Below are 27,547 nucleotides of genomic sequence, written 5' to 3'. Positions count from 1 at the left end.
AAAATAAATAAACATGTAAAACCCTAGACAACCCCTTTAAAATAACAAAGCCTATGCTCATCTGTTAAAACCCCACCTGTTAAATGTTCTATTATGGCCCCCCACAATGTCTCTGTTCATACTGCTCCAGTGACGACCTGCCATGTGACAGCTGTAGCCAATCACTCCCCTATGTAGCAAGTAAATTTAACAGCTGGACAAACCTTTAAAGGGGTACTCTGCTGCTCAGCGTTGGGAACAAACTGTTCCGAACGCTGGAGCCGGGAGCTCGTGACATCACAGCTCCACCCCCTCATGACATCACGCCCCACCCCCTCAATTCAAGTCTATGGGAGTGGGCATGACCGCTGTCACGCCCCCTCCCATAGACTTGAATTGAGGGGGTGGGGCGTGATGTCATGATGGGGGGGGGGGGGGCTATGATGTCACAAGCTCCCGGCTCCAGCATTCGGAACAGTTTGTTCCCAACGCTGAGCAGCGGAGTACCCATTTAAGGGTAGTGTCATATGTACCATATTTTGCAGTGTATATCCTGCTGCATATTTTTCTACCCATTGAAGTCAATAGGTAGTAAAATCAGCAGCAGAAAATATGCAGCAAAATATGTGTGATCCTACACTAAAAGTAAGGCCAGGCATAGCATATACGCTACTGATTTTCAGCACCAATTGCATAAAATCTGTTTCAGTAGTAGCATTGTGATTGAGAATTTCAAATAAGTTTACTCATAAGCAGTGAAGCAAAATCCCCAAGGAATCGACCTGTTATGTGGATTAAATTCACAACAAGACAATTTATGTTGTGGATGCATTGTAGATTTGTTGTAATTTTTTCCTTTGACTTCCACAATAAAATTTTATTGTTGTGATCTGGCTGCAGTTTCACCACATTTCTGCCGGAAAATTTTAAATTTTAAATGCATTGTTTTTTTTCTTAGTTTTTTTTCTTTTTAAACGCTTTACATATTCCACACTAAAATCTGCAATGGCAAATCTGCTCCATGGATTGCCTTACCCTAAAGCAGTGTTTCCCAATCAGGGTGCCTCCAGCTGTTGCAAAACTACAACTCCCAGCATGCCCAGACAGCCAAAGTCTTTCCGGCCATTCTGGGAGTTGTAGTTTTGCAACAGCTGGAGGCACCTAGGTTAGGAAGGACCGCCCTGAAAGGTTTGCAGAAGGGTAGGATAGTTACTTTGATACAGGCTAATGAAAACCATAGTAAGTCAGAAAGCACATCTAGAAACCTGAAATATTCTGTTTAATAAGCAATATTTCCACAATGTCCATAGGCTGTACTGAACATCCATATTGTACATGTAGTCACATGGTAGGAGATTGTCCATTACTCTTATGAAGAGATTTATTCAGTGGCAGGTTTAACTGTTGACTCTTCTTGGCCTTCGGGCACAGAAGATTGCTGCTTTGAAACCTATAGAGAGAATGTCAACAGCTGTAATGAGAATTGGAAAATAGGATAAAACAAATGAACTGAATGGATGGACCCCTTTGGGCAACCATTTTTGACTATATTTTGCACAGAAGCACTGTAAATGAAATGACACAGAGGGGGATGAAATGGTACATACTAACAGAGTACTCAGCGTTGCCTGGTCTTTCTACCTAAACTTTGTGGAAAAGGAAAAGCAACAATGAAGCTTTCCTTCTCATCGCCTCATCTCATCCTCACCGACTCATTCACCTGGAGATGCGGAGCTTATGGAGTAAGGTGGGGCTGAGCTGTGATGAAGAGATTGTGGTTGAAGGACCTGTGATATGGGTGTTTCAGGGAGGAAATTATGTTTTTGGCATGGCTTGTAAACTAGACCGACACACTCACCAAGATAGGCAGAGTGAAGCTTGTGGATTAAGGTATCTGAAATCCCATAGATTTGCATGGGACTTTAGACAAAAGCCCTGACCCTTGCATATGCGGGTGGGTTAGGGTTAATTTAACTATCCCATATTTTTTAGTTGACATAAGTAGCTTGAGTTCCAGAGCATTGTATATTTGGATAAATACAGATTTCTCAGAAAAAGGCGCAACAGATTTTACCCAGTTATAATGCGTTTTTAAAGGTCACACACAGCACATTTGCAGTGCAATTGACGCTGCAGATGGGCTGCCGCCCATCACAGAGCAGTGGCAGAGCAGGCTTTCTGCTTGTTGTAGCTCTGCGTGTCCACTCGTAATAACGGATTTCCCGCTGGCAGTCACGAACAGACACAGAGCTACCTGGAACAGCAGGGAGCTCGCTCTGCGACTGCCAGCAGTGCATCTGCAGCATCAAATACGCTGTGGACGTGCTGTGTGTAACTCTACCCTAAACAGCATCACCCACACTATTGGCATGTATATTCATGTTAGTACGAGTGATGTCAGTTTCCTTTTAAACTCCCTGAAAAAAGAGAAAGGAACAATTAGTAGTTGCAGTGTGTAAGTGCGATTACAGTAATGCCGAATGTATACTGGTTATATTTCATTTTTCAAATTTTGTATTTTTATTGAAATAAATCTGCAATTTTTTTTTATTGTCTAAAAGAAACTGTCTTTGTTGCCCTTAGCAACAATCACAACACAGCTTTGATTTCATGTTCTGTAGTTCTGGGGGAAATGGACTGGCACCCACGTGCCACGTTGCATCTAAGTAGCTAAATGACCAGGATGGGAGCTAGCTGTGATGTTAGCAGCAGCCAGCCATCGGCTATAGAACAGGCTTAGCTGCTAAACTTTATTCATTTGGCTGCAAAAGGGCTAATAAGTACACTGCTCCAAAAAATAAAAGGAACACTTAAACAACACAATGTAACTCCAAGTCAATCCCACTTCTGTGAGATCACACTGTCCACTCAGGAAGCAACACTGATTGACAATCAATTTCACATTCTGTTGTGCAAATGGAACAAACAACAGGTGGAAATTATAGGCAATTAGCAAGACACCAATAAAGGAGCGGTTCTGCAGTTGGTGACCACAGACCACTTCTCAGTTCCTATGCTTCCTGGCTGATGTTTTGGTCACTTTTGAATGCTGGCGGTGCTTTCACTCTAGTGGTATCATGAGACGGAGTCTACAACCCACACAAGTGACTCAGGTAGTGCAGCTCATCCAGGATGGCACATCAATGCGAGCTGTGGCAAGAAGGTTTGCTGTGTCTGTCAGCGTAGTGTCCAGAGCATGGAGGCACTACCAGGAGACAGGCCAGTACATCAGGAGACGTGGAGGAGGCCGTAGGAGGGGAACAACCCAGCAGCAGGACCGCTACCTCTGCCTTTTTGCAAGGAGTAGCACTGCCAGAGCCCTGCAAAATGACCTCCAGCAGGCCACAAATGTGCATGTGTCCACTCAAACAGTCGGAAACAGACTCCATGAGGGTGGTATGAGGGCCCGACATACACAGGTGGGGGTTGTGCTTACAGCCCAACACCATGCAGGACATTTGGCATTTGCAAGAGAACACCAAGATTGAAAGCAGGTTCACACTGAGCACATGTGACAGACATGACAGAGTCTGGAGACGCCGTGGAGAACATTCTGCAGCCTGCAACATCCTCCAGCATGACCAGTTAGGCGGTGGGTCAGTAATTGTGTGGGGTGGCATTTCTTTGGGGGAGGGGGGATGCACAGCCCTCCATGTGCTTGCCCGAGGTAGCCTGACTGCCATTAGGTACCGAGATGAGATCCTCAGACCCCTTGTGAGACCATATGCTGGTGCGGTTGGCCCTGGGTTCCTCCTAATGCAAGACAATGCTAGACCTCATGTGGCTGGAGTGTGTCAGCAGTTCCTGCAAGAGGAAGGCATTGATGCTATGGACTGGCCAACCGTTTCCCCAGACCTGAATCTGATGATCACATCTGGGGCATCATGTCTCGCTCCATCCACCAACGCCACATTGCACCACAGACTGTCCAGGAGTTGGCGGCTGCTTTAGTCCAGGTTTGGGAGGACATCCATCAGGAGAATCCCCAGGCATTGTAGGGAGGTCATACGGGCACGTGGAGGCCATACACACTACTGAGCCTCATTTTGAATTGTTTTAAAGGACATTACATAAAGTTGTATCAGCCTGTAGTGTGGTTTTCCACTTTGATTTTGAGTGTGACTCCATATCCAGACCTCCATGGGTTGATAAATTTGATTTCCATTGATAATTTTTGTATGATTCTGTTGTCAGCACATTCAACTATGTAAAGACGAAAGTATTTCATACAATTAGTTCATTCATTCAGATCTAGGATGTGCTATCTTAGTGTTCCCTTTATTTTCTTGTGCAGTGTACTTTGTTTAGGGGAATCAGGCACTTGTAGGGTATGTTCACATGTACATAATCTGCTGCAGGTTTTCCACAAGGAGATTTGCTGCAGACCCAATGGATAGCAACATAATCTGCTTGCAGATTTTACACTATGGGGTTTATACATTTGTGCATGTACCCTAAAGCAGAAATCATATGCCTTCCTATTGTATTACCTATAGTTCCATATAAGGGTGCATCCACATCTAGAATTTGTGGATCCATGCCGTAGCCCATTGATTTCAATGAGCTGCCCAAAGTCAGGAGTCTCCAACCGTATCCATTTTTTTCTAAGGCTGAATACTGTAGACTGCTCTGCTTTAAAGTGTACCCGTCAGATCCAACAAAAAATTTTTTTTAAATATATTATTCAGTACCTAATCCTGACCCTATACATCAAATTTTTATGTGTCTAGCACCTTTATTTATTTTTTATATTACACTTTAAATTTAGCTCATTAGTCTGAATTCCTCTCAAATGGAGGGGGCGTGGCCTCACTGTACAGGTCTCTGCCCCCTCCCTCAGTATGCTGTCTGCTCACATCTCCCCTAGCATTAGCAAAACTACAACTCTCAGCTTGTCCTCACTGACAGTAGCGGAACACAAGCTGACAGTGAGAGGATTTTTCCACCAGCTGTGAGCCCTGCACTCACAGCTGTCAATCAAGGAAGTGTGTCCATGGCATAGGTGATGATGCATGGACACAGCAGGACTAGTATGTGTCCTAGCAGGCAGGGGAGGGGGCAGTATGACTGGCTTTTTCAGTATGAAATACTGGAAATTTTCTAATGAAAGCAATTGTAAAACCTATTGGTTTTGCATGCTTTACAACATAACAAAAGTTGTTGTATCTGACAGTGCCCATTTAAGTCTGGTTAAAAACCCGGATGGATGCTGTTGAAAAACGAGCCAACTACAGACACCTCCTGACTCTGGGCAGTTCATTGAAATCACTGGGGTAAGGTTTGGATCCGGCAGCGATCAAGCAGTAGGAGTTTTGAAATTCTCAAGCTACACCAATAAATCCTAGATGTAAATGCACCCTTAAATGAAAAAGTCGTAAGTATCAGGTGATTAGCGCTGCAGCTAACGATTATTTTCCTAATTGATTAGTTGTAGATTATTTCATTGATTAATCGGAAAAAACTTCAAAATGGCAAAAAAAAAAAAGGCGCTCAGCTGATTCTTCTTGAAAAATGATGTACAATGGCCATATTAAAAGTTTCTAGCATGTGATGTGACCAAACAGCAGCAATTTTGGAGTTGTTTTTTTTTACGTTTATGCCGGTTGCTATACAGGGTCATTATTAATGATCCTGTACAGAAACCAGTGTAAATTTGATATTGCTGCATGGGTAACTATCTGAACTATTAAAATAAAATGTTAATGATTTACTAACATTTAAATTTTAATAGTTCAGACAGTTAGCCATTATCAGATATGTATATTATTTTTTATTTATTTACTTTTTTTGTATAGCAATAGAAAAAAAGGGGGGGGGGTAATTTTTATTGGTAGAGCGGTTTACTTACATTTTTTTAATATAGCACTATACACATGGGGGTATGTGCAGACAGCAGAGCATTGCACCCTATCCATGTCTGTAGTACAGACTCTGTAGCACTACAAACATTAGGATGCAATGCTCTGCACATACTACCATTTGTATAGCAGTGTATATGTACTACATACACACTGCTTTACCCATGAGGGTATGTGTAGAGCATTGCACCCTTGTGTCTGTACTACAGGCACAAGGGTGCAATGCTCTGCACATACCCCCATGAGTAAAGCGATGTGCACTGCACACACTTTATAAAGTAGGGCCATTATATTCCCCCCCTCTGATGCCCCCTGTGCCATTATGTCCCCATCCCCTCTGATGCTCCCTGTGCCATTATACCCCCTCCCCCCCTCTGATGCCTCTTTCATTATATCCCCCCCCTGATGCTCCCTGTGCCATTATACCCCCTCCCCCCTCTGATGCCCCCTTTTTCTTTATATACCCCCCTGATGACCCCTCTTTCATTATACCCCCTCTAATGCCCCCTCTTTCATTATATTCCCACCCTCTGATGCCCCCTCTTTCATTATATCCCCCGCCCTCAGATGCCTCCTATTTCATTATATCCCCCCCTGATGCCCACTCTTTCATTATATTCCCCCCCTCTGATGCACCGTGTCATTATATTCCCCCCCCCTCTGATGCCCCGTGTCCTTATACCCCTCCTCTGAAGCCCCCCGTGTCATACTATTTCAGCCCAACCCCCTCCCTTCTCCTGTACCACATTATTACCAAACCTCCCCTCCTCTCTGATCCCCTGCTACCTATCCTCCAGCCCCACGTGTGCTCCGGCAGGCTCAGGGGCTTGGCAGTCACTGTTGTTACTGGACTGCATGCTCGGTAAGGACGGAGGTGCGCGCGATGAGTGACGTCGTCGCACGCGCCTACGCCGGGATGCTTTCATCCTGCGCGGCTTGTTATAGGCTGCAGCGCACAGCTGCAGCCTATAGGAGTTTAGTTACAGGGCAAAACCGATTGCCCCATTATATGTGAATTCCTCAGGCATTTGGTCCTGCTTGCCCGAAGCAGGGCTAAATGCCTGAAGAATTCACCTGCCCGGCACCCGGAACTGCATGTCCTGGGCGTCGGACGATACAATTTCCACAGTGACTCACTGTCATCGAGGCTGCTGTGGGATTTTTGGGACTCGCCCCTGACCGCAGCAGCCTCCGGTCTGCGGAAAACGAATCGGGCAATTATTCAATAACGGGATTCGTCGACAATGAATCCTGTTATCGAATTTAATCGATTTTATCGATTAATCGTTGCAGCTCTACAGATGATCATTCTTAAAGGAACATCCCTCAAATCATTTTTTTTTTTTTTTAACAAACAGAAGCCAAGCCTGGAAGTGGCACTCTTAGCTCCTCTTAGAAGTGAAGAAGAATCTGATGATGACTGGATAGTCAGCAGGGATCCCTTTATTGGCACTGCCAGTTTAAAATAAAATAGCACTTGTGCATCTGCTGGGAAAGCACAAAGTAGATGGATGTGCTGAAAATCGATGAGAAGCAACTGTAGGGGGCGTAATAAGTAGATATAAACTAAATTTCTTTGCGCAGAAAGTGTTTCTTTAATAACTTGTCAGTTTAAAGAAAATACTGCCAGGAATTCTTACATTTAAATTACTAACTGATTGGTGGGATGCCCACTTCAAGATTCTAAAATAATAAATGTGGCAAATGCACTTACCCCTATGGCTCCTGTCCTCCTTAAAATAATGCCTTCTGCAAGCAGTGCTTTTGATGTCTCCTCGAACAGCTTGTCTTCACTCACTCCTCCTGCTTTCTGTAGTTCTGTATAGGTTTCCACAAATCTATAATGAGCAATAGACAAACTAAAACACAAGAGCTGAAGACCATCAACCTGTCAAATATGTTTGCATTCCTATCCTCAAAAAACTTTGGCTGGGAGTTGTAAATGAGCTCACTCCATTAATGGATAGAAGGGCCATAGTTGGGCACATGGCTCATAAAATGAAGTTCAGAGAGAATTCTGCCAGACCTCCTCACATGGCTTCTGCATGGCTTTCTGGTATTTCTGACTACACTAAGGGTGCATTTTCTAGTGCTAGTCTAACAAGCCAGAAGCTGGACAGACCCCCCAAAAGGTCAATGAAGTCTTTAAAGGGGTCCTCCAGTGGAAGACATTTTTTTTAAAATCAACTGGTGCCAGAACAGATTTGTAAATTACTTCTATTTAAAAATCTTAATCCTTCCAGTACTTAGCTGCTGTATGCTCCACAGGAAGTTCTTTTCTTTTACATTTATTTTCTGTCTGACCGCAGTGCGCTGGACAGTTCCTGACATGGACAGAGGTGTCAGCAGAGAGCACTGTTGTCATACTGAAAAGAACTATACAACTTCCCTGGAGCATACAGCATCTGATAAGTACTAGAAGGATTAAGATTTTTTAATAAAAGTAATTTACAAATCTACGAAGAAAGCAGGTAAATGCCAGCGATTATGAAACTTCACCTTTATTGGAACCACGTAAAATCATCAACATGGAGAGACAAACATTTAAAATTTCAGGAATCAGCGCCAAGCATGACGCGTTTCAGGTCATGTGACCTTTCATCAGATGCATGGTGGGAAGCAGAGGGGTGGGGGAATATATCCCAGCCTTCTAATGGAACAGGTGAGTAAGACATCTATCCTATGACAGGGATTAACCCTGTCCGTTCCAAAAGTTGAGGTGCCCCTCTGCTAAACATAACAGGTATAAAATCATAAATTATTAAGCACCTATAACATAGTTATAAACTGAGTGCAAATTATATATATGAAACCTGTATATTATTAAAGAGACACAAAATATACATTGGGAGGAAAAAAAAGTTGCAAAAAAACACTAATAAATAGTGAAACAATAATGTGTGTGAAATATCTAATAGCAACCTAAAACTGATAATGAAGGATGACGTCATCCTTCATTATTAGTTTTAGGTTGCTATCAGATATTTCACACACATTATTTTTTTTTTTTACTGGAGTACCCCTTTAAATTGCGTAATTGACAGCCCCGACATGGCCTTTGTCATTGTTCTGCTCTGTATTCTTAGGGAGCAGAGCTGTGACGACAGCTGTCAATCATGCTGAGGGGACGTGATTAATGCCCAAGCAGACAAGACTAGAAGAGGATGACTCCCTGCCCAGGGGACTACTTATGGGCCAGCTGAGAACATCTTTCAAACTTCATATCGTCACCATCACTGCTGGCAGAAATGTCTTCCGGGCATGTTAAAGGGGTACTCCGTTAGAAACATTTTAACCCTTATCCAAAGGACCCCCACAATCTCTGTGCCGGCAGCAGCGGCGTCCAAAACACGGAAGCTTGCAGCTTTCACATTCGTTACATCAGGCCACACCCCCTCCATTTATATCTATGGTAAGGGATGTGACAGCTAGTACATAGCCATCACGCCTCCTCCCGTAGACGTGAATGGAGGGGGCGTGGCGGCATGCATCGCCAGTCACCAAATAACAGGGGTGCCGCAGCGGATATCACCGAGGTCCCCAGCGGTCGGACCCCCCGCGATCTAACATCTTATCACCTATCCTTTGGTGTGCTTCTACCTTCATAATGAGGATCTTTATAGAATTTGACAGAAAAAAAAGTTCTAAAGTGCATTTTGTCTTAGGTATAGGACATAACCTCCCATAATAGATCCAGTATATAAGCTACCTATGTTTCCACAAATCACAATAACATTTCTCAATAACTATTTTTAATCAGTTGCATCTTCTCTTACCTTTGACAAATAGATTTAAAGTTTTTTCTGTACAGATGGAATATTCCACCACTACCATACGTCTCATAAAATTTGCTAATGAGAGAGACAAAAAACAACTGTTAAAGCAGGAATACCAATTCTATAATAAAAATACAGCACACAAAAAATGACAAGAAACTAAAGCAATGGTCATTACCTGACAGGTCTTTTATCATATAAGCGTTAAAGGGGTACTCCACTTTTTTAAAATCAACTGGTGCCAGAAAGTTAAACAGATTTGTAAATTAGATTAAAAGGAGGATTTGGAGTGGCTCTTTGTTCAAATTTGTAAATTACTTCTATTAGAAAATCTTAATCCTTCCTGTACTTATTAGCTGCTGAATACTACAGAGGAAATTATTTTCTTTTTGGAACACAGAGCTTTCTGCTGTCATCATGATCACAGTGCTCTCTGCGCACATCTCTGTCCATTTTAGGAACTGTCCAGAGAAGGAGAAAATCCCCATAGCAATCATATGCTGCTCTGGACAGTTCCTGAAATGGACAAAGATGTCAGCAGAGAGCACTGTGGTCATGATGTCAGCAGAGAGCTCTGTGTTCCAAAAAGAAAACATTTCCTCTGTAGTATTCAGCAGCTAATAAGTACTGGAAGGATTATGATTTTTTAATAGAAGTAATTTACAAATCTGTTTAACTTTCTGGCACCAGTTGATTTAAAAAAAAAAAAAAAAAAAAAAGTTTTCCACAGGAGTACCCCTTTAACCCCTTAAGGACTCAGGGTTTTTTCCGTTTTAGCACTTTCGTTTTTTCCTCCTTACCTTTTAAAAATCATAACCCTTTCAATTTTCCACCTAAAAATCCATATTATGGCTTATTTTTTGCGTTGCCAATTCTATTTTGCAGTGACATTAGTCATTTTACCCAAAAATGCACGGCGAAACGGAAAAAAAAATCATTGTGCGACAAAATAAAAAAAAATACGCCATTTTGTAACTTTTGGGGGCTTCCGTTTCTACGCGGTGCATATTTCGGTAAAAATTACACCTTATCATTATTTTGTAGGTCCATACGGTTAAAATTAAACCCTACTTATATAGGTTTGATTTTGTCGCACTTCTGGAAAAAATCATAACTACATGCAGGAAAATTTATACATTTAAAAATGTCATCTTCTGACCCCTATAACTTTTTTATTTTTCCACGTACAGGGCGGTATGCGGACTCATTTTTTGCGCCATGATCTGAAGTTTTTATCGGTATGATTTTTGTTTTGATCGGACTTTTTGAGCACTTTTTATTCATTTTTTTATGGTATAAAAAGTGACCAAAGTGACTTTGGAATTTTTTTGCACGTACGCCATTGACCGTGCGGTTTAATTAATGATATATTTTTATAGTTCGGACATTTACGCACGCAGCGATACCACATATGTTTATTTATTTATTTTTTTACACTGTTTTATTTTTTTTATGGGAAAAGGGGGGTGATTCAAACTTTTATTAGGGAAGGGGTTAAATGACCTTTATTAACACTTTTTAAAAAAATTTTTTTTGCAGTGTTATAGGTCCCATAGGGACCTATAACACTGCACACACTGATCTCTCATCCTGATCACAGGCGTGTATTAACATGCCTGTGATCAGTGTTATCGGCGCATGACTGCTCCTGCCTGGATCTCAGGCACGGAGCAGTCATTCGTCGATCGGACACCGAGGAGGCAGGTAAGGGCCCTCCCGGTGTCCGGTCAGCTGTTCAGGACGCCGCGATTTCACCGCGGCGGTCCCGAACAGCCCGACTGAGCAGCCGGGTCACTTTCACTTTCGAAGCGGCGGTCAGCTTTGACCGCCACTTCTAAAGGGTTAATACCACACATCGCCACGATCGGCGATGTGTGGTATTAGCCGCGGGTCCCGGCCGTTGATGAGCGCCGGGACCGACGCGATATGATGCGGGATCGCGGCGCGATCCCGCTTCATATCGCGGGAGTCGGCGCAGGATGTAAATATACATCCTGCGTCGTTAAGGGGTTAACCTCTTCAGGCCGCCAGGCGTATGCATATGCCCTGCATCCCGAATCCTTAAGGACGTGGGGCGTATGCATACGCCCGTGAGAATTCCAGTCCCCGCCGCTAGCCGGTTGGGGACCGGACCATCACATCGCCCAGGGGGGGGGGGGGGGTCCTGAGACCATGTCGGCGATCGCAGACAATCGCATGTCAATTCAGAAATGCAATTTTCTGCTATTCCGGGCTGATCGGGTCCCGGAAAATAGGGATGATCGGAGCTGTCAGTGACAGCCCCGATCATCCTGAGGGCTAGGAGTGAGGTCGCAGTGCTGGGATCTCCTCCTATCCCCTGCCATTGGTCAGAACTGATTCTGACCAATGGCAGAACAGGACAGTGGGTTGTCAGTTCTGCCCACCCCTGGATGTTGAGGGGAACATGGGGAGAAGATGGAGGCCGGTACCTGGAGGAGAAGATGCCTGGGGACCCCAGATCGTCGCTGGAGACTGCTGGACCCTGGCTCAGGTAGGGAAGCGACGGTGGGGGGGGGATGAAAGTGAAAGTAAAGTGAACTTTACTGTGGCAACCACTAGGAGGGCCAAACTGCAACTCCCAGCATTCCCAGACAGCCAAAGGCTGGTGACCTCTCAGTAGAGATTGATAGGCTGCTGTATGCCCAAGGTATTCACCACAGGAACTATGAAATTCATGCATTCATTATTCTCTTTGTGCTGTCAGTCCTGGACAGGGGTCAGTACTGGATCAATTTCTTTTTAAAATGTGTATTAGTGACCTTGTGGAAGGATTACAGAGTAGAATATAATATTCTATATTTGCAGATGACCCTAAACTGGGTAAAGTGATCACCACAGAGGAGGATAATATAATATTACAGAGGGATCTGGGAAAACTGGAGGCTTGGGTACAGACATGGGAAAGCAGTTTACTATGGATAAATTGAATGCTAAGCACTTGGGCGATATAAACTAACATTTTTGCTAAATAATAAGACATAAGGTAAAACTTCTACCGAAAAGGAAAAATATGAAGAACAATAGCCAGAAAAAAAGCATTCACAAATGTGGGGTGTCACACAAGTAGCAGCTATAACTGAGCTTATAAGGTATGAATTGACTAGTTTAGCAAAACCAGCAGATAGACTCACGCGCGTATGACATCTTCACTATACAGAATTGAGGGGACATTGTCCGGTAGCTTGTTCCTACGGTTTAGTGGCTTCTCGTAGGTAGGTTCTCTTTTTGGTGGGAAGGCAGCATATACATCATACCAGATGGGCTTCTCATTCTGCTTTATGACTCCTGCTCGCATCAGATCCCGTGTTCTATAAAACAGTCATAAGCCACAGTTAGAGTGCGTTCACATCACGCTATTGCTGTCCGTTTAACGTATTATAAGACAAAATCGATAGGTCAACGGATGCTAATAATGGATGCCATACAGCATAATGAATTTTCCATTGAAAACAGTAAAACAGATGTGAAGTGCCTTGTAAAATCCAAAATTGCAGACTTTCCAACAGCGGATCCTGTGTGTGTGAATTGACTGAACATACACCAACACAGTACAGTGGTCCCTCAAGTTACAATATTAATTGGCTCCAGGACGACCATTGTATGTTGAAACCATTGTATGTTGAGACCATAACTCTATGGAAACCTGGTAATTGGTCCTGAAGCCACCAAAATGTCATCCAAAAATAGGAAAAAGTGAGGATTAAAGAAAAATAAGAAGATAACTAATACAGATAAAGCAAGTCCTTACATATAAAAGTAAGAATGATCTGCAGGGAGCTGTAAATCACTGTCTATTTCAGTGTTTCACAACCAGTGTGCCTCCAGCTGGTGCAAAACTACAACTCCCAGCATGCCCGGACAGCCTTCGGCTGTCCGGGCATGCTGGGAGTTGTAGTTTTGAAACAGCTGGAGGCAACCTCTTTGGGAAACACTGGTCTATGTAGAGGACAGAAGCTTCTTCAGGGTCCTGTAAAGAACATGTAATGTTCTAAAAAAAAGGCAAATGGAGCCGCCCTCACCTGATGCCCAAGGGAGAAGCTAACCCTTGCACAGGTAAAGAGTACAGAACATGTAATACCTCCCTGTACTGTAGGGGGCGTTACCAGACACTAGCCGGTGCATGCACTTTAGGAATACACAGGTTTTACCAGTGAAATATCCATTCTGAATGGTCGGTTCTTCCAGCCATTGACACGTTTTGCAGATTCCATTGCATTGTATGTTGAGTCTGGTTTCAAGTTACAATGGTCCAGAAAAGACCATTGTATGTTGAAACTATTGTATGTTGAGGCCATTGTAAATTGAGGGATCACTGTACTAGATATGTCTCTTGAACAATTCTGGGGATAAAGGGGTTCTCTGAACTGAAACCCCATTTTATCTAAGGTTCCCTGACAATGACCTGATTTTATGACTGTGCTGTGGTGCCCTTTGTGACCAGTGACAGATGTCACCATGACATTTTTTCTTCTCTGGTGCCTGGACATACATACCAAGTGACTGGTCACTGACCAGTATTAGCCTACCCATTTAATTCTAAAGTAACTCTACAAGACATAAGCTGAGGCCCGGGGACCCCACCTAAATGTTTAGATCAGTGTTCCCCAATGTATGGTTATTACTAATGATGGCGCATAACTACAACTGGCAGGCCATGGAGAGAGCAGGGGTCAAGTCCTGGGAAAAAAAAATTGTGGGAACTCAACCTAGATTTCCACTTAAAGGGGTACTAGACATCTTATACCCCATCCAAAAGGATAGGGGATGTTTCATCCCGGGGGTCCGTCGCTGGGGACCCCCACGTTCTCCCTGCTGCTCTCTGCATTCGTTTAGAGCATCGGGTGCAGCGCCAGAGGCTCATGACGTCAGTCACGGCCCCTCAGTGACAGTCTATGGACTCCTGCTAATGGGAACTGCGTTCCTGCTGTGGAAAAAGTGCAGGAACTCCGTTCCCATGAGTTCCTGCAGGACTTGAGCCCTGGGAGAGAGTCATAGCGGTGCAACAGCTCGAGAGACATAGATTGGGGAACACTGGTTTAAGGGTTGTAACACTTTTCTGTAGAGATCATGGGGGGCTGATGACACCTCAGAAGTGGTGTATAGGGGCATACCCCAAATATGATCATAATGCAAAGTGAGTGTGCCAGATAAAGCAGCACAAAGAGTACATCAGCATTTCCCAAACAGAGAGCCTGCAGCTGTTGCAAAACTACAACTCCCAGCATGCCTGGACAGCTTTTGACTGCATGCTGGGTTGTAGTTTTGCAACAGCTGGATGTTCCCCGTTTGGAAAACACTGGCATACACTTATGTTACCTCCATAAAGATAGTGGGGGGCATTGATCATTGTAGGTGTAATTGAAGCATTGATCATTGTAGGTGTAAGTGAAGCATTGATCATTGTAGGTGTAAGTGAAGCATTGATCATTGTAGGTGTAAGTGAAGCATTGATCATTGTAGGTGTAAGTGAAGCATTGATCATTGTAGGTGTAAGTGAAGCATTTTTCTACACTGTTTTTGTGTGCTGGTAATATAATAGGAGCACCAAATTTATTATATGGTTGCAGGGAATCTGATACATTTTGTGCAGGTCACATTTTCTTAATTTTCACATACACCAAAAAGCTAAGCTAAGTCTGGGCTGGTGTAGTTTAGAGACTTTTCGGTGGCTTTGCGCCTTTTTGGCACCATTTGACATAAGGTGCAGTTCATAAAAGCCGTCAATATCATGCGTAGACTTGAAATCAGTGGATTGTTACTCAAAATCAGCAGAACTGTGTAAACAAAAAGGAACATAAAAAAATTATAGTGCCAAATGTAGACGGATAAAAAGGTGTATACACAATGATAACTGCCAGCCAGTGTAAGGGAGAATTAGAGGCAGATTAAGCTCCTATGGTTGTTTGGTAATAAACCCTATGCACTACAGTAGTGGTCTTCAAATTCTTGATGCTGCAACACTACAACTCCCAGCATGCCCACTGAGTTAAGTGCACTACACTATAATGCAGCCTAGAAAGTAGAATTTCCCACTACTAAGTGTACATTGTATACCTGGTAAACACAGTCCCCAGCTTCTCCAGCCTGCTGCCAGCCATGCTGTCTATGATGATCTTCCTGATCCGTCAAAACCTTGCATCGGCTATCTACCACCTGGACTGGCAACAAAGCTCACAGCGGCCATGTTTGATACTGGATAAAACTGCCCTAAACCTACACTGAAGTACACTGAAGAACAGACATCATTTTTATTATGAGATAACAGCACTAGTGCTCGTCTTTACATCACTCTGCAGTAAGCCCATCACCAAGCATTTACAATAAGAGCGCAGGCGCAATGAGAACAGCAGGCGTATTAATCGAACGCCGAGAATGTTTCAGGACACTTTGAAACGCCCTTCATGGACATTCATGACACCCCCTGAATCCCCTCTGACATCGCCGCTACACACGTTACTGTAGTGAAGTGCATAGTAATGACTTGGTTTGAATAAACAGTGTACATTTCCATGCACATTAGATAAGTTCTGTCAGTCAGTCAATCAGACGCTGGTCTCCGAAAATATGGCGGCCGATGAGGAGACAGGTCCTGTTCAGGGACGTCATGTACGCATGCGTCGACTGGTCAGCTAAGGAAAGATGGTTGCTCGGAGTTTGAATAATAACATAGGAGGTCAGCGCGGTTTTCTTGCGGACTAATAGATGCATCTGATAAAAGAACGTCCAAGGTAACGGATGTGAGGGACCCGGGGACCCGTCACGGACTGCAGCCTGCTCGCTGTGTATAATATAATGCTGAGGGTGTCTCAGAGCCGTGAGGGGAGAGACTGGCTCTCTCTCTCCAAAATGTGGGCCTCCAGCTGTTGCAAAACTACAACTTCCAGCATGCTCGGACAGCCGTTGGCTGTCCGGGCATGCTGGAAGTTGTAGTTTTGCAACAGCTGGAGGTCCGTAGTTTGGAGACCACTGTTCTTCACCATGTTCACCAACCTGTGACAAAACTTCAACTCCCAGTTGTTGCTTCAGAACCATGTGGTTTACTGGGCAAAGAAGACATATCCTTGAACCATATTTTAATCTTTTAGTTGACTTAGCTTTATGATAAAAAAAAAAAAAAAAAAAAAGGGTGGGCAGGCGATCTACCCCACTGGACCACCAGGGACTGGTTAAAGGAAAACCGTCAGCTTTCTTCCCCCCGCACTAACCAGCGGTACTGGCTGGTAGTGCGGGGGACGCTGATCAGTTTGATCCTTACCGTGCCTGGATCCGCCGTAATCTATATATGCTAATGAGGTGCTAACTGGCACTGGCCGTGCTAAGTGGCACTCTGATGTCAGTGCCGCTGGCTGCAGCACCGCCCAGCTCATCAATATTCCTCCCCTCTCTCTTCATTACAGAGCGGGGAGAAGAGGGAGAGGCAGAGAGAGGGGAGGAATATTGATGAACTGGGCAGTGTGCCAGTTAGCCCGGCCGGTGCCAGTTAGCACCTCATAAGCATATATAGATTACGGCAGAATGGTGCGGCGGATCCGGGCACGGTAAGGATCAAACTGATCAGCGTCCCCCGCACTACCAGCCAGTACCGCTGGTTAGTGCGGGGGAGAAAGCTGACAGTTTTCCTTTAAAGATCCCTTTAGACGCTGCTGTCAGCTTTGACAGCGGCGATCTAAAGGGTTAATAGCCGGCCGCAGCAATTGCCGTGTGTCGGCTCGGCTATTAACGGCAGCCCCCAGCTACAGGAATCAGCTGGGGGCCGGCCCGTATGGCGCAGACTTGAGTCAGGAGCCCACTCTATACACTGGTTGCTGTCTCAGGACAACGGCAACCGATTAAACACATTGAAAACATAAGGCTAGGCTCACCATACATCGAAGGTATCTGTAAGCATCTAGCAACCAGGAACAGGATGCAGACTTATACTGTGGCGTCCAGCAGCCTGCCCCATTCATTACAATTGCCCAAATGTCTGAGTACAGGCTGCTCTCTCCCGGTACATACCAATTTAAAGGAAAACTCCAGCCAAAACTAACTTAGTAGCTGATTACAGGGTCCGAACACTGGCACCCGGCTCTCGGTGAGAAGCATGTGCTGCAGACGGCACTAGCTCAATTTATGTGGGAGCACTGTGAGCATCTCCGGCACTCCCATAGAAATGAATGGAGCGTGTGCCGTCTACCAGAAGATGATACGCGCTCCTCACTGACAGCCCGGGTCCCGTTTTGGGATATTTGTGTAGTGCCCTTTCCAAGCAACATTGGCCGCCACGCCTCCTCTATATAGCTCTATGGGAGAGCCAAAGATTGCCAAACAGCTCTCCCATAGAGCTATATGGAGGGGGTGTTGCGGTCCCCGCTTTGGCCGGGAGTAGTGATGGAGAGCCGGGGCTCCAAACAGCAGATCGATAAGCTTTTTTTTTTTGATACTTATCCTTTAAATCTTATCAGCGTATACCAGTGAAAAGCGTCCCAAACTGCGACTAGGGGGGAGATTTATCAAAACCAGTGCAGAGCAAAAGTCCAGTTGCCCATAGCAACCAATCAGATTGCTTCTTTCATTTTTCGAAAGCCCTGTTAAAAATTAAAGAAGCGATCTGATTGGTTGCTATTGGCAACTTTTCCTTTGGACAGGTTTTGATAAGTCTCCCTCTAGGTGACTATATTTGGGCCATTTTAATGAATGGTCCCTGCTGCAGTACTCCACAGTATATGACAGTCCAGAGTAACAGTGTAGTTTGGCATTTCACTACCATGCAAGTCTTTTCCTTCGATCCTGTACACCCAACATCAGATGAAGCTGTGAATACTTTCTATGTACTGTGGTGCCAAACCCATAGTGCACATAATGCTGTATATCAGGGGTCTCAAACTCAAATTATCCGGGGGCCACTGGAGGTAGCAGCTGGGTGAGGCTGCATGCGTCCCTTACATATAATGCCCCTCACATATAATGACCCCATCATGCGCCCCTCACATATAATGCCCCCATCATGCGCCCCTCACATATAATGCCCCCATCATGCGCCCCTCACATATAATGCCCCCATCATGCGCTCCTCACATATAATGACCCCATCATGCGCCCCTCACATATAATGACCCCATCATGCGCCCCTCACATATAATGACCCCATCATGCGCCCCTCACATATAATGACCCCATCATGCGCCCCTCACATATAATGACCCCATCATGCACCCCTCATCATCCACCAGCAACCCCCCCATCATCCACCAGCAACATTAGGTAGGCAGCAGGTTCCCCGCATTAGGTAGGCAGCAGGTTCCCCGCATTAGGTAGGCAGCAGGTTCCCCGCATTAGGTAGGCAGCAGGTTCCCCGCATTAGGTAGGCAGCAGGTTCCCCGCATTAGGTAGGCAGCAGGTTCCCCGCATTAGGTAGGCAGCAGGTTCCCCGCATTAGGTAGGCAGCAGGTTCCCCGCATTAGGTAGGCAGCAGGTTCCCCGCATTAGGTAGGCAGCAGGTTCCCCGCATTAGGTAGGCAGCAGGTTCCCCGCATTAGGTAGGCAGCAGGTTCCCCGCATTAGGTAGGCAGCAGGTTCCCCGCATTAGGTAGGCAGCAGGTTCCCCGCATTAGGTAGGCAGCAGGTTCCCCGCATTAGGTAGGCAGCAGGATCCCCGCATTAGGTAGGCAGCAGGATCCCCGCATTAGGTAGGCAGCAGGAACCCCGCATTAGGTAGGCAGCAGGAACCCCGCATTAGGTAGGCAGCAGGTTCCCCGCATTAGGTAGGCAGCAGGTTCCCCGCATTAGGTAGGCAGCAGGTTCCCCGCATTAGGTAGGCAGCAGGTTCCCCGCATTAGGTAACATTGCAGTTCTCTCCCCCCGACTCTCACACACAGACAGGCACCCACACATGCACAGACACATAGACACACTTACCTGCGCTGCCTGACGAGTGACGTCACTGACGTCCTCCTGTGCGGGTCTGCGGAGGGACGTCACATACGTCATGTAACCGCCGCCCGGCTAATGAATATTCATCTCCTCGCTCATCATCTACCTCTCCTCCCAGCCAATTTCCGGACTCAACTGCACATGCCTACCTTAATTTATTAATGTAATGTTATATTGGCCATAAACAAAAAGACTGTATGGTATTGTATACAGTAACCCCACAACATGCGATGGCCCCGACATATCATCAAATTGACATATGATGCTTTTATATGTCGGGGCCATCGCATTAACTGCTATCCGACAGCGCAAAATGCTTAAGCTGCTGTCGGATAGCAGTTTAAGCATCCCGGACAGGTTCACTTACCTATCCCCGCTGCTCTGGGTCCAATTCGGGATCCTCCGGCGTCTTCTGCTTCTTCTCCAGGGTCCGGGCCTCGCTTTCCGGCGTCGTTATTACGTCGCTACGCACGCCGTGCCGGCACAGCAGCGTAATAACGTTACCAGAAAGCGAGGCCCAGACACCGAAGAAGATGCGGAAGAAGCAGGAGGATCGCGAAGAAGACGCCGGAGCCCCTGGGACAGCATCGGGAGCAGCGGGGACAGGTGAGTATAACTTCCTATACTTTACATTGCAGGAATCCCTTAACATACGATGAATTCGACAAACGATGGGTCGTTTGGAACGAATTACCATCGTATGTTGAGGGACCACTGTATTGTGATTTAACTTGCCCCAATAAATAAAACTTTTTTGCCACATACTGCTATCTTGGTTTTTGTGAAAATATAAATCACAGCTCACATGTCCACACAAATCACTTTGCTGTGTGGGCATGCTGTGAGTTGTAGTTTTGCAAAACTAGCTATACTATGTTTGGTAGTTATATAGATATGTATCTCTACCAAACAGAGTATAGCTAGCTTTTGCAAAGCTACAACTCTCATTATGCTTAGACAGGTTTTTGCTATCGAGGCATGCTGGGAGTTATAGTTTTGCATGAGTTAGCTATACCCTTGTTTGGTAGAGATTCACATTTATAAATGTGTGTGTGTGTGTGTATATATGTGTGTATATATATTACTAGCTAGATAGATACAATATATATAAATATATTCTAACGAACAGTGTACAGCCAGCTTCTGCTGAACTAAAACTCTCAGCATGCCTAGACAGGTTTTTGCCCTGTCTGGGCATGCTGGGAGTTGTAGTTTTGCAACAGCTGGCTATATGCCAGTTGTAAAACTCTCTCTCACACACACACACACACCTATATATATATATATATATATATGTGTGTATATTTTACTATGTTAGTCTATCTGATTTTTTTTATTTTGTGTGTGTATATCATATATATATGTATGTGTGTGTTTTCCAAATGGTATATCGCCAGCTGTTGCAAAACTACAACTCCCAGCATGCACAGACAGACAAATGCTGTTGTAGTTTTGCAATAGAATGCTACATATAAGTGCACATATATAAAGGTATTTATAGTGATGTATAATATCCTGTATAATTATGAATAAAATTACTATAATTATTTGATTATAAACATTTATCTCAAAATAAATTACTTAGACGTACAGAGAGTAGATGATGTTGATTGAGGACAGCGTTAGCATTTGCGGCATATGTGAAATCTGTGGATGATGGAATTGGGGACATGAAGGAAGTGAGAAAGGCAAGTGGGCGGAGGATGGGAGACAGGACAGGGGGAGGATGATGGGAGACAGGACAGGGGGAGGATGATGGGAGACAGGACAGGGGGAGGATGATGGGAGACAGGACAGGGGGAGGATGATGGGAGACAGGACAGGGGGAGGATGATGGGAGACAGGACAGGGGGAGGATGATGGGAGACAGGACAGGGGGAGGATGATGGGAGACAGGACAGGGGGAGGATGATGGGAGACAGGACAGGGGGAGGATGATGGGAGACAGGACAGGGGGAGGATGATGGGAGACAGGACAGGGGGAGGATGATGGGAGACAGGACAGGGGGAGGATGATGGGAGACAGGACAGGGGGAGGATGATGGGAGACAGGACAGGGGGAGGATGATGGGAGACAGGACAGGGGGAGGATGATGGGAGACAGGACAGGGGGAGGATGATGGGAGACAGGACAGGGGGAGGATGATGGGAGACAGGACAGGGGGAGGATGATGGGAGACAGGACAGGGGGAGGATGATGGGAGACAGGACAGGGGGAGGATGATGGGAGACAGGACAGGGGGAGGATGATGGGAGACAGGACAGGGGGAGGATGATGGGAGACAGGACAGGGGGAGGATGATGGGAGACAGGACAGGGGGAGGAGGATGGGAGACAGGACAGGGGGAGGAGGATGGGAGACAGGACAGGGGGAGGAGGATGGGAGACAGGACAGGGGGAGGAGGATGGGAGACAGGACAGGGGGAGGAGGATGGGAGACAGGACAGGGGGAGGAGGATGGGAGACAGGACAGGGGGAGGAGGATGGGAGACAGGACAGGGGGAGGAGGATGGGAGACAGGACAGGGGGAGGAGGATGGGAGACAGGACAGGGGGAGGAGGATGGGAGACAGGACAGGGGGAGGAGGATGATAGTGTGAGCAGTGAGAGGATGATGGGCGTCAGGTTATGGGGAGGATGATGGGCGTCAGGATATGGAGAGGATGATGGGCGTCAGGATATGGAGAGGATGATGGGCGTCAGGTTATGGGGAGGATGATGGGCGTCAGGATATGGGGAGGATGATGGGAGTCAGGACAGGGGGAGCATGATGGGAGTCAGGACTTTTAAGAAACTGCCTTCTCTTGATTTTATATCAAATTATAATAACTTCAAGAAATATAGATTCCAGTTGATTGTTAAAGAACAAACTTGAAGCAAGGTAGGTGTAAATACATTGTAAAAACCTATAAGTGGATCGGTCATTAGTGTGTCTGGCAATAACCTGACAGATGCAAATCATACTTACCTTAACTTAGTCCAATCTGTGGCCCTGTTTACCTCTAATTCTCCTTATTTATTTTCGGATAATTTGCTGTCTTGGTAGGTATTCCAGCAGCATTGTAACTTCAGGACTGCTGTTTCGTAACTACACCTGCAGACAAGCTGAAGGAAACAGCAGCCATAAAGGGTAAAGTTAGCGAACTCTGGTAACACCGCCTGTGCACAAAGCCTACTGATTATCAACAACTAAATAGGGAGGCTAACGTGTTAACGGGGCCGCAAATCAACATATGGTAAGTTTAATTTTCATATTTTTCTCTAAGGACAGAGTGTACTTACAGGTAAGTTGAGGTCACCTTGAAGATAGATTCCCTTCATTGTTTCTGTGTTGTTGTTTGTGTTTTTTTTTTATTTTTATTTATTTATTTTTTTTATTATGTAAAAGTGTATATCTTGCACGGACAATATATTTTTTATCATAAGTCTCATTATTGATATCAGACTCCTATGTTCTAAAAAAAAAATTTGTTCAGATATACCAAGGTTGGTTGGTTTGCCTTTAAAAATTGTACTGGTTAACAATACTAATCAGAGAAAGTTTCTGGACTTGGACCTGATTTACTATAAATATTTCAAAAGTGTATGTAAAAAAAAAAATTATAAAGTATTTTTTAGTATGATAACTTATTAGTCTATAGAGAGGCATCATTTCAAAATTATTATATGAACATACCGTATATACTCGAGTATAAGCCGACCCGAGTATAAGCCGAGACCCCTAATTTCAACCCAAAATCCCAGGAAAAGTTATTGACTCGAGTATAAGCCTAGGGTGGGAAATACCTCATCCCCCCCTGTCATCATCCAGACCCGTCATTAACATCCTCATCATCCCCTTGTCATCATCCCACACATCCCCCCTTCATCATCCCCTTGTCATCATCCCACACATCCCCTTATCATCCCACACATCCCCCCTTCATCATCCCCTTGTCATCATCCCACACATCCCCTTATCCCACACATCCCCCCTTCATCATCCCCTTGTCATCATCCCACACATCCCCTTATCCCACACATCCCCCCTTCATCATCCCCTTGTCATCATCCCACACATCCCCCCTTCATCATCCCCTTATCATCCCACACATCCCCTTATCATCCCACACATCCCCTTATCATCCCACACATCCCCCCTTCATCATCCCCTTGTCATCATCCCACACATCCCCTTATCATCCCACACATCCCCCCTTCATCATCCCCTTGTCATCATCCCACACATCCCCTTATCCCACACATCCCCCCTTCATCATCCCCTTGTCATCATCCCACACATCCCCTTATCCCACACATCCCCCCTTCATCATCCCCTTGTCATCATCCCACACATCCCCCCTTCATCATCCCCTTATCATCCCACACATCCCCTTATCATCCCACACATCCCCTTATCATCCCACACATCCCCCCTTCATCATCCCCTTGTCATCATCCCACACATCCCCTTATCATCCCACACATCCCCCCTTCATCATCCCCTTGTCATCATCCCACACCCCCCCCCCTTCATCATCCCCACCCCCCTTCATCATCCTCTTCTCATCATTCGCCCTCAGTGGTCTTCAACCTGCGGACCTCCAGAGGTTTCAAAACTACAACTCCCAGCAAGCCCGGGCAGCCATCGGCTGTCCGGGCTTGCTGGGAGTTGTAGTTTTGAAACCTCCGGAGGTCCGCAGGTTGAAGACCACTGCGGCCTTCAACATGCGGACCTCCAGAGGTTTCAAAACTACAACTCCCAGCAAGCCCGGGCAGCCATCGGCTGTCCGGGCTTGCTGGGAGTTGTAGTTTTGAAACCTCCGGAGGTCCGCAGGTTGAAGACCACTGCGGCCTTCAACATCATCCAGCCCCCTCTCACCCCCTTTAGTTCTGAGTACTCACCTCCGCTCGGCGCTGGTCCGGTCCTGCAGGGCTGTCCGGTAAGGAGGTGGTCCGGTGAGGAGGTGGTCCGGGCTGCTATCTTCACCGGGGGCGCCTCTTCTCCGCGCTTCCGGCCCGGAATAGAGCCGTTGCCTTTACAGCGACGTATCTGCGTCGTTGTCAAGGCAACGTGACTATTCTGAGGCCGGGCCCGAAGCGCTTAGAAGAGGCCTCCCCGGTGAAGATAGCAGCCCGGACCACCTCCTCACCGGACCACCTCCTTACCGGACAGCCCTGCAGGACCGGACCAGCGCCGAGTGGAGGTGAGTACTCAGAACTAAAGGGGGTGAGAGGGGGCTGGATGATGTTGAAGGCCGCAGTGGTCTTCAACCTGCGGACCTCCGGAGGTTTCAAAACTACAACTCCCAGCAAGCCCGGACAGCCGATGGCTGCCCGGGCTTGCTGGGAGTTGTAGTTTTGAAACCTCTGGAGGTCCGCAGGTTGAAGACCACTGCGGGTGGGGGAGTTCACTCGAGTATAAGCCGAGGGGGGTGTTTTCAGCACGAAAAATCGTGCTGAAAAACTCGGCCTATACTCGAGTATATACGGTACATGATGAAAAAAAAATTATATTACAAACCTAAGTATTTTTTATATTTATTCTAGATGCCTTCGTGTTTGGTCAATAAGTGTGCAAGTCATACTGGCAAAAAGGACCAAAGTCGAGCCATCAAGTTGCACACATTTCCTAAAGATGCAATAAGGATCCAAACTTGGCTACTGCATACCGGGCAGACGTTTAAAGACTTGGAAAAACTAGTTGGATTGGTTATGGAGGGACAGAAGGATAATAAATACTGGATATGTTCCTTGCACTTCACCTCAGAATCATACATTAATACCCCAAGTGGACGGGTTCTGAGGCCAGATGCTGTTCCCTCAATTTTTGAAGGATTTCAACAAGGTGAGAATGTCATCGAAGAGACTCTTAAAAAAAAACAAAGTCGTGCAAAAAAAAGACCCATGGGGTATTTGTCAAGTGCTTATTCTGATGCTACAACATCCAGTCAATCAACGGAAACTTTTCTACAAGACATTGATAGCACAGAAATTATAGTTTGTAAAATAGGTTTTTGTACCATTGGTACACAGACAGAATACACTATGTGTAACACAGAAATAGAATTTTGTAAAGAAGATTTTTGTACCATTGGTACACAGACAGAATACACTCTGTGTAATTCAAATATTAAATATTTATCGCATGCAGAGGAAAGGTGTAAAATTCCCATACTACCTCTAACTGGTCCAGCAGTATCGACACCTATAGCACAAGCTGGAAAAATATCATTAATGGATAACGCTTCTGATGCTTCACCACTGCATAAGAAAGCACATATTAAAACAGAACTTTACTCAAATGAGCCAGAAGATGAAAGTATGGATTTCCAAGGGAATCATTTTCTGTGGAAGAACCTAAAGAAGGAAATAACGGCTACATTCCAGGTGAATCCAGTATAGAACAAACTGATATGACAAGGCATAGAAAATGTAGTGTTGGAGGATAACTGTAATCAATCTGATGAACAGGTTGTTACAGATTGTAAAATAATTATTTACGAAAGTAGTTTGGACCAACTTCTTTACAAAATAAATTGTCTGGGTGTGCAAAATTGTACCAGCAAAGTCCGCTTTATAAAAAAAAAAAAAACATTTGACGGATCATCCTGTAAAATAACAGGGACTTGTTACCATGGTCCCAAATTTCTTTTATTAGAAACACAGCCAAGAATCAGAAGATATTCCTTTGGAAATACAGGAATCTGGGAATTGTATCTCCCGAAGCCCGAGACCTGCAGTTCTGGCCGCCGGGCAGGTGAATTTGTCAGGCATTTACCCTGCAGCGCTAAATGCCAGAAGAATTCACATATGATGGGGAAAGACTGCCCTGTCACTAAACTGCTATATACTGCAGCTGTATGCTGTAGCCTATAGCGAGCCTTCCTGGCGGAGGTGCGCGCGATGAGTGAGGTCATCACATGTGCCGCGCAGGACGACGGGACTCTGACGTCCTGTGTGGCGTGTTCAATGATGTCACTCACTGCATGCACCTCCGCCAGGAAGTCCCTGCAGGGAACAGGGAGATGTAAGTAGCAGTGAGTTACTTACTCAAACTTGGCTACTTACTATATAATGGAGGACCTGCCTACCACTAGGGGCTAACCTATCTACTACCTACTTAGGGCAGTGCTTCCCAACCATGTTGCCTCCAGCTTTTGCAAAACTACAACTCTCAGCATGCCCGGACAGCTGAAGGCTGTCAGGGCATGCTGGGAGTTGTAGTTTTGCAACAGCTGGAGGCACCCTGGTTGAAACTTAGGGGGTATAAATGGGAGCCCTACCTGCCGGGTTCATATTTATCTGGAGGCCTTTCTACCTACTGGGAAGCCCCAACTAATCATCAGGTAGGGCTCTCCAGTAGGTAGACAGGCCCCCAGATAGATATGACCCCCATCAGTGATGGGAATCTTATTTATCTGGGGCCTGTCGATCTACTGGGAAGCCCTACCTGATGGGGGTCATATCTATCTGGGGGCCTTTCTACCTACTGGTGAGCCCTACCTGATGGGGGTCATATCTGTCTGGGGGGCCTTTCTACGTACTGAAGAGCCCTACCTAATGGGGGTCATATCTATCTGGGGGTCTGATTACCTATTGTGGAGCCCTACCAAATGGTGGTCATATATATCTGGGGGTCTGACTACCTATTGGGGAGCCCTACCTGATGGGGGTCATATCTGTCTGGGGGCCTTTCCACCTAATGAAGAGCCCTACCTGATGGGGGTCATATCTATCTGTGGACCTGTCTACATATGGGGGAGCTCTACCTAATGGGGGACATATCTTTCTGAGATTCTGTCTGCCTGCCTACTGGGGAGCCCACCCTTCCTATCAACTGGGGGGGGGCATATCTATCTGGGGCATTATTTAGGGACGTACCTACCTGATAAAGGGACATACCTTCCTGAAGGGGGGGACTACCTATTTAGTGGGGCAGACTTACTTATCAGGGGCCCTATCCACCTAATGGGGTGACATACTGGTCTGCCTATTGAGTTTATATTAATAAAGATCTTAT

General features: G+C 45.6%; 2 protein-coding genes across 10 annotated transcripts; one reads left to right on the top strand and one right to left on the bottom strand.

Moving 5' to 3' along the window:
* Positions 1-1,243: 1,243 nt before the first annotated feature.
* Positions 1,244-18,146, bottom strand: MRPS23 (mitochondrial ribosomal protein S23). 5 transcript variants are annotated; one of them, XM_056556329.1, is made up of 5 exons: positions 18,086-18,146; positions 12,766-12,942; positions 9,614-9,688; positions 7,552-7,675; positions 1,244-1,429 (listed from the first exon to the last, which is right to left on the bottom strand). In XM_056556329.1, exons 2-5 carry the CDS (start codon positions 12,927-12,929, stop codon positions 1,361-1,363), a joined length of 432 nt encoding a protein of 143 aa, XP_056412304.1. In that variant the 5' UTR covers positions 12,930-12,942; positions 18,086-18,146; the 3' UTR covers positions 1,244-1,360. The 5 variants fall into 5 exon arrangements, with proteins under 5 accessions (XP_056412304.1, XP_056412302.1, XP_056412303.1 ...); XM_056556327.1 differs by lacking the exon at positions 18,086-18,146 and adding an exon at positions 17,633-17,885; XM_056556328.1 differs by lacking the exon at positions 18,086-18,146 and adding an exon at positions 17,497-17,608.
* On the top strand, positions 16,226-27,547 carry LOC130355743 (uncharacterized). Of its 5 annotated transcripts, none has more exons than XM_056556319.1 (3): positions 16,226-16,362; positions 22,592-22,781; positions 25,075-27,547. In XM_056556319.1, the coding sequence occupies exons 2-3, from the start codon at positions 22,779-22,781 to the stop codon at positions 25,927-25,929; spliced, it is 858 nt and encodes a 285-aa protein (XP_056412294.1). In that variant the 5' UTR covers positions 16,226-16,362; positions 22,592-22,778; the 3' UTR covers positions 25,930-27,547. The 5 variants fall into 5 exon arrangements, with proteins under 5 accessions (XP_056412294.1, XP_056412295.1, XP_056412296.1 ...); XM_056556320.1 differs by lacking the exon at positions 16,226-16,362 and adding an exon at positions 17,087-17,172; XM_056556321.1 differs by lacking the exon at positions 16,226-16,362 and adding an exon at positions 17,288-17,508.

This window comes from Hyla sarda, chromosome 2 (genome assembly GCF_029499605.1).
Source record: "Hyla sarda isolate aHylSar1 chromosome 2, aHylSar1.hap1, whole genome shotgun sequence".
In the NCBI taxonomy this organism is placed as follows: Eukaryota; Metazoa; Chordata; class Amphibia; order Anura; family Hylidae; genus Hyla; species Hyla sarda.
Note: the sequence above shows the minus strand (reverse complement) of the source record. Positions and strands in the feature narration are given on the sequence as shown.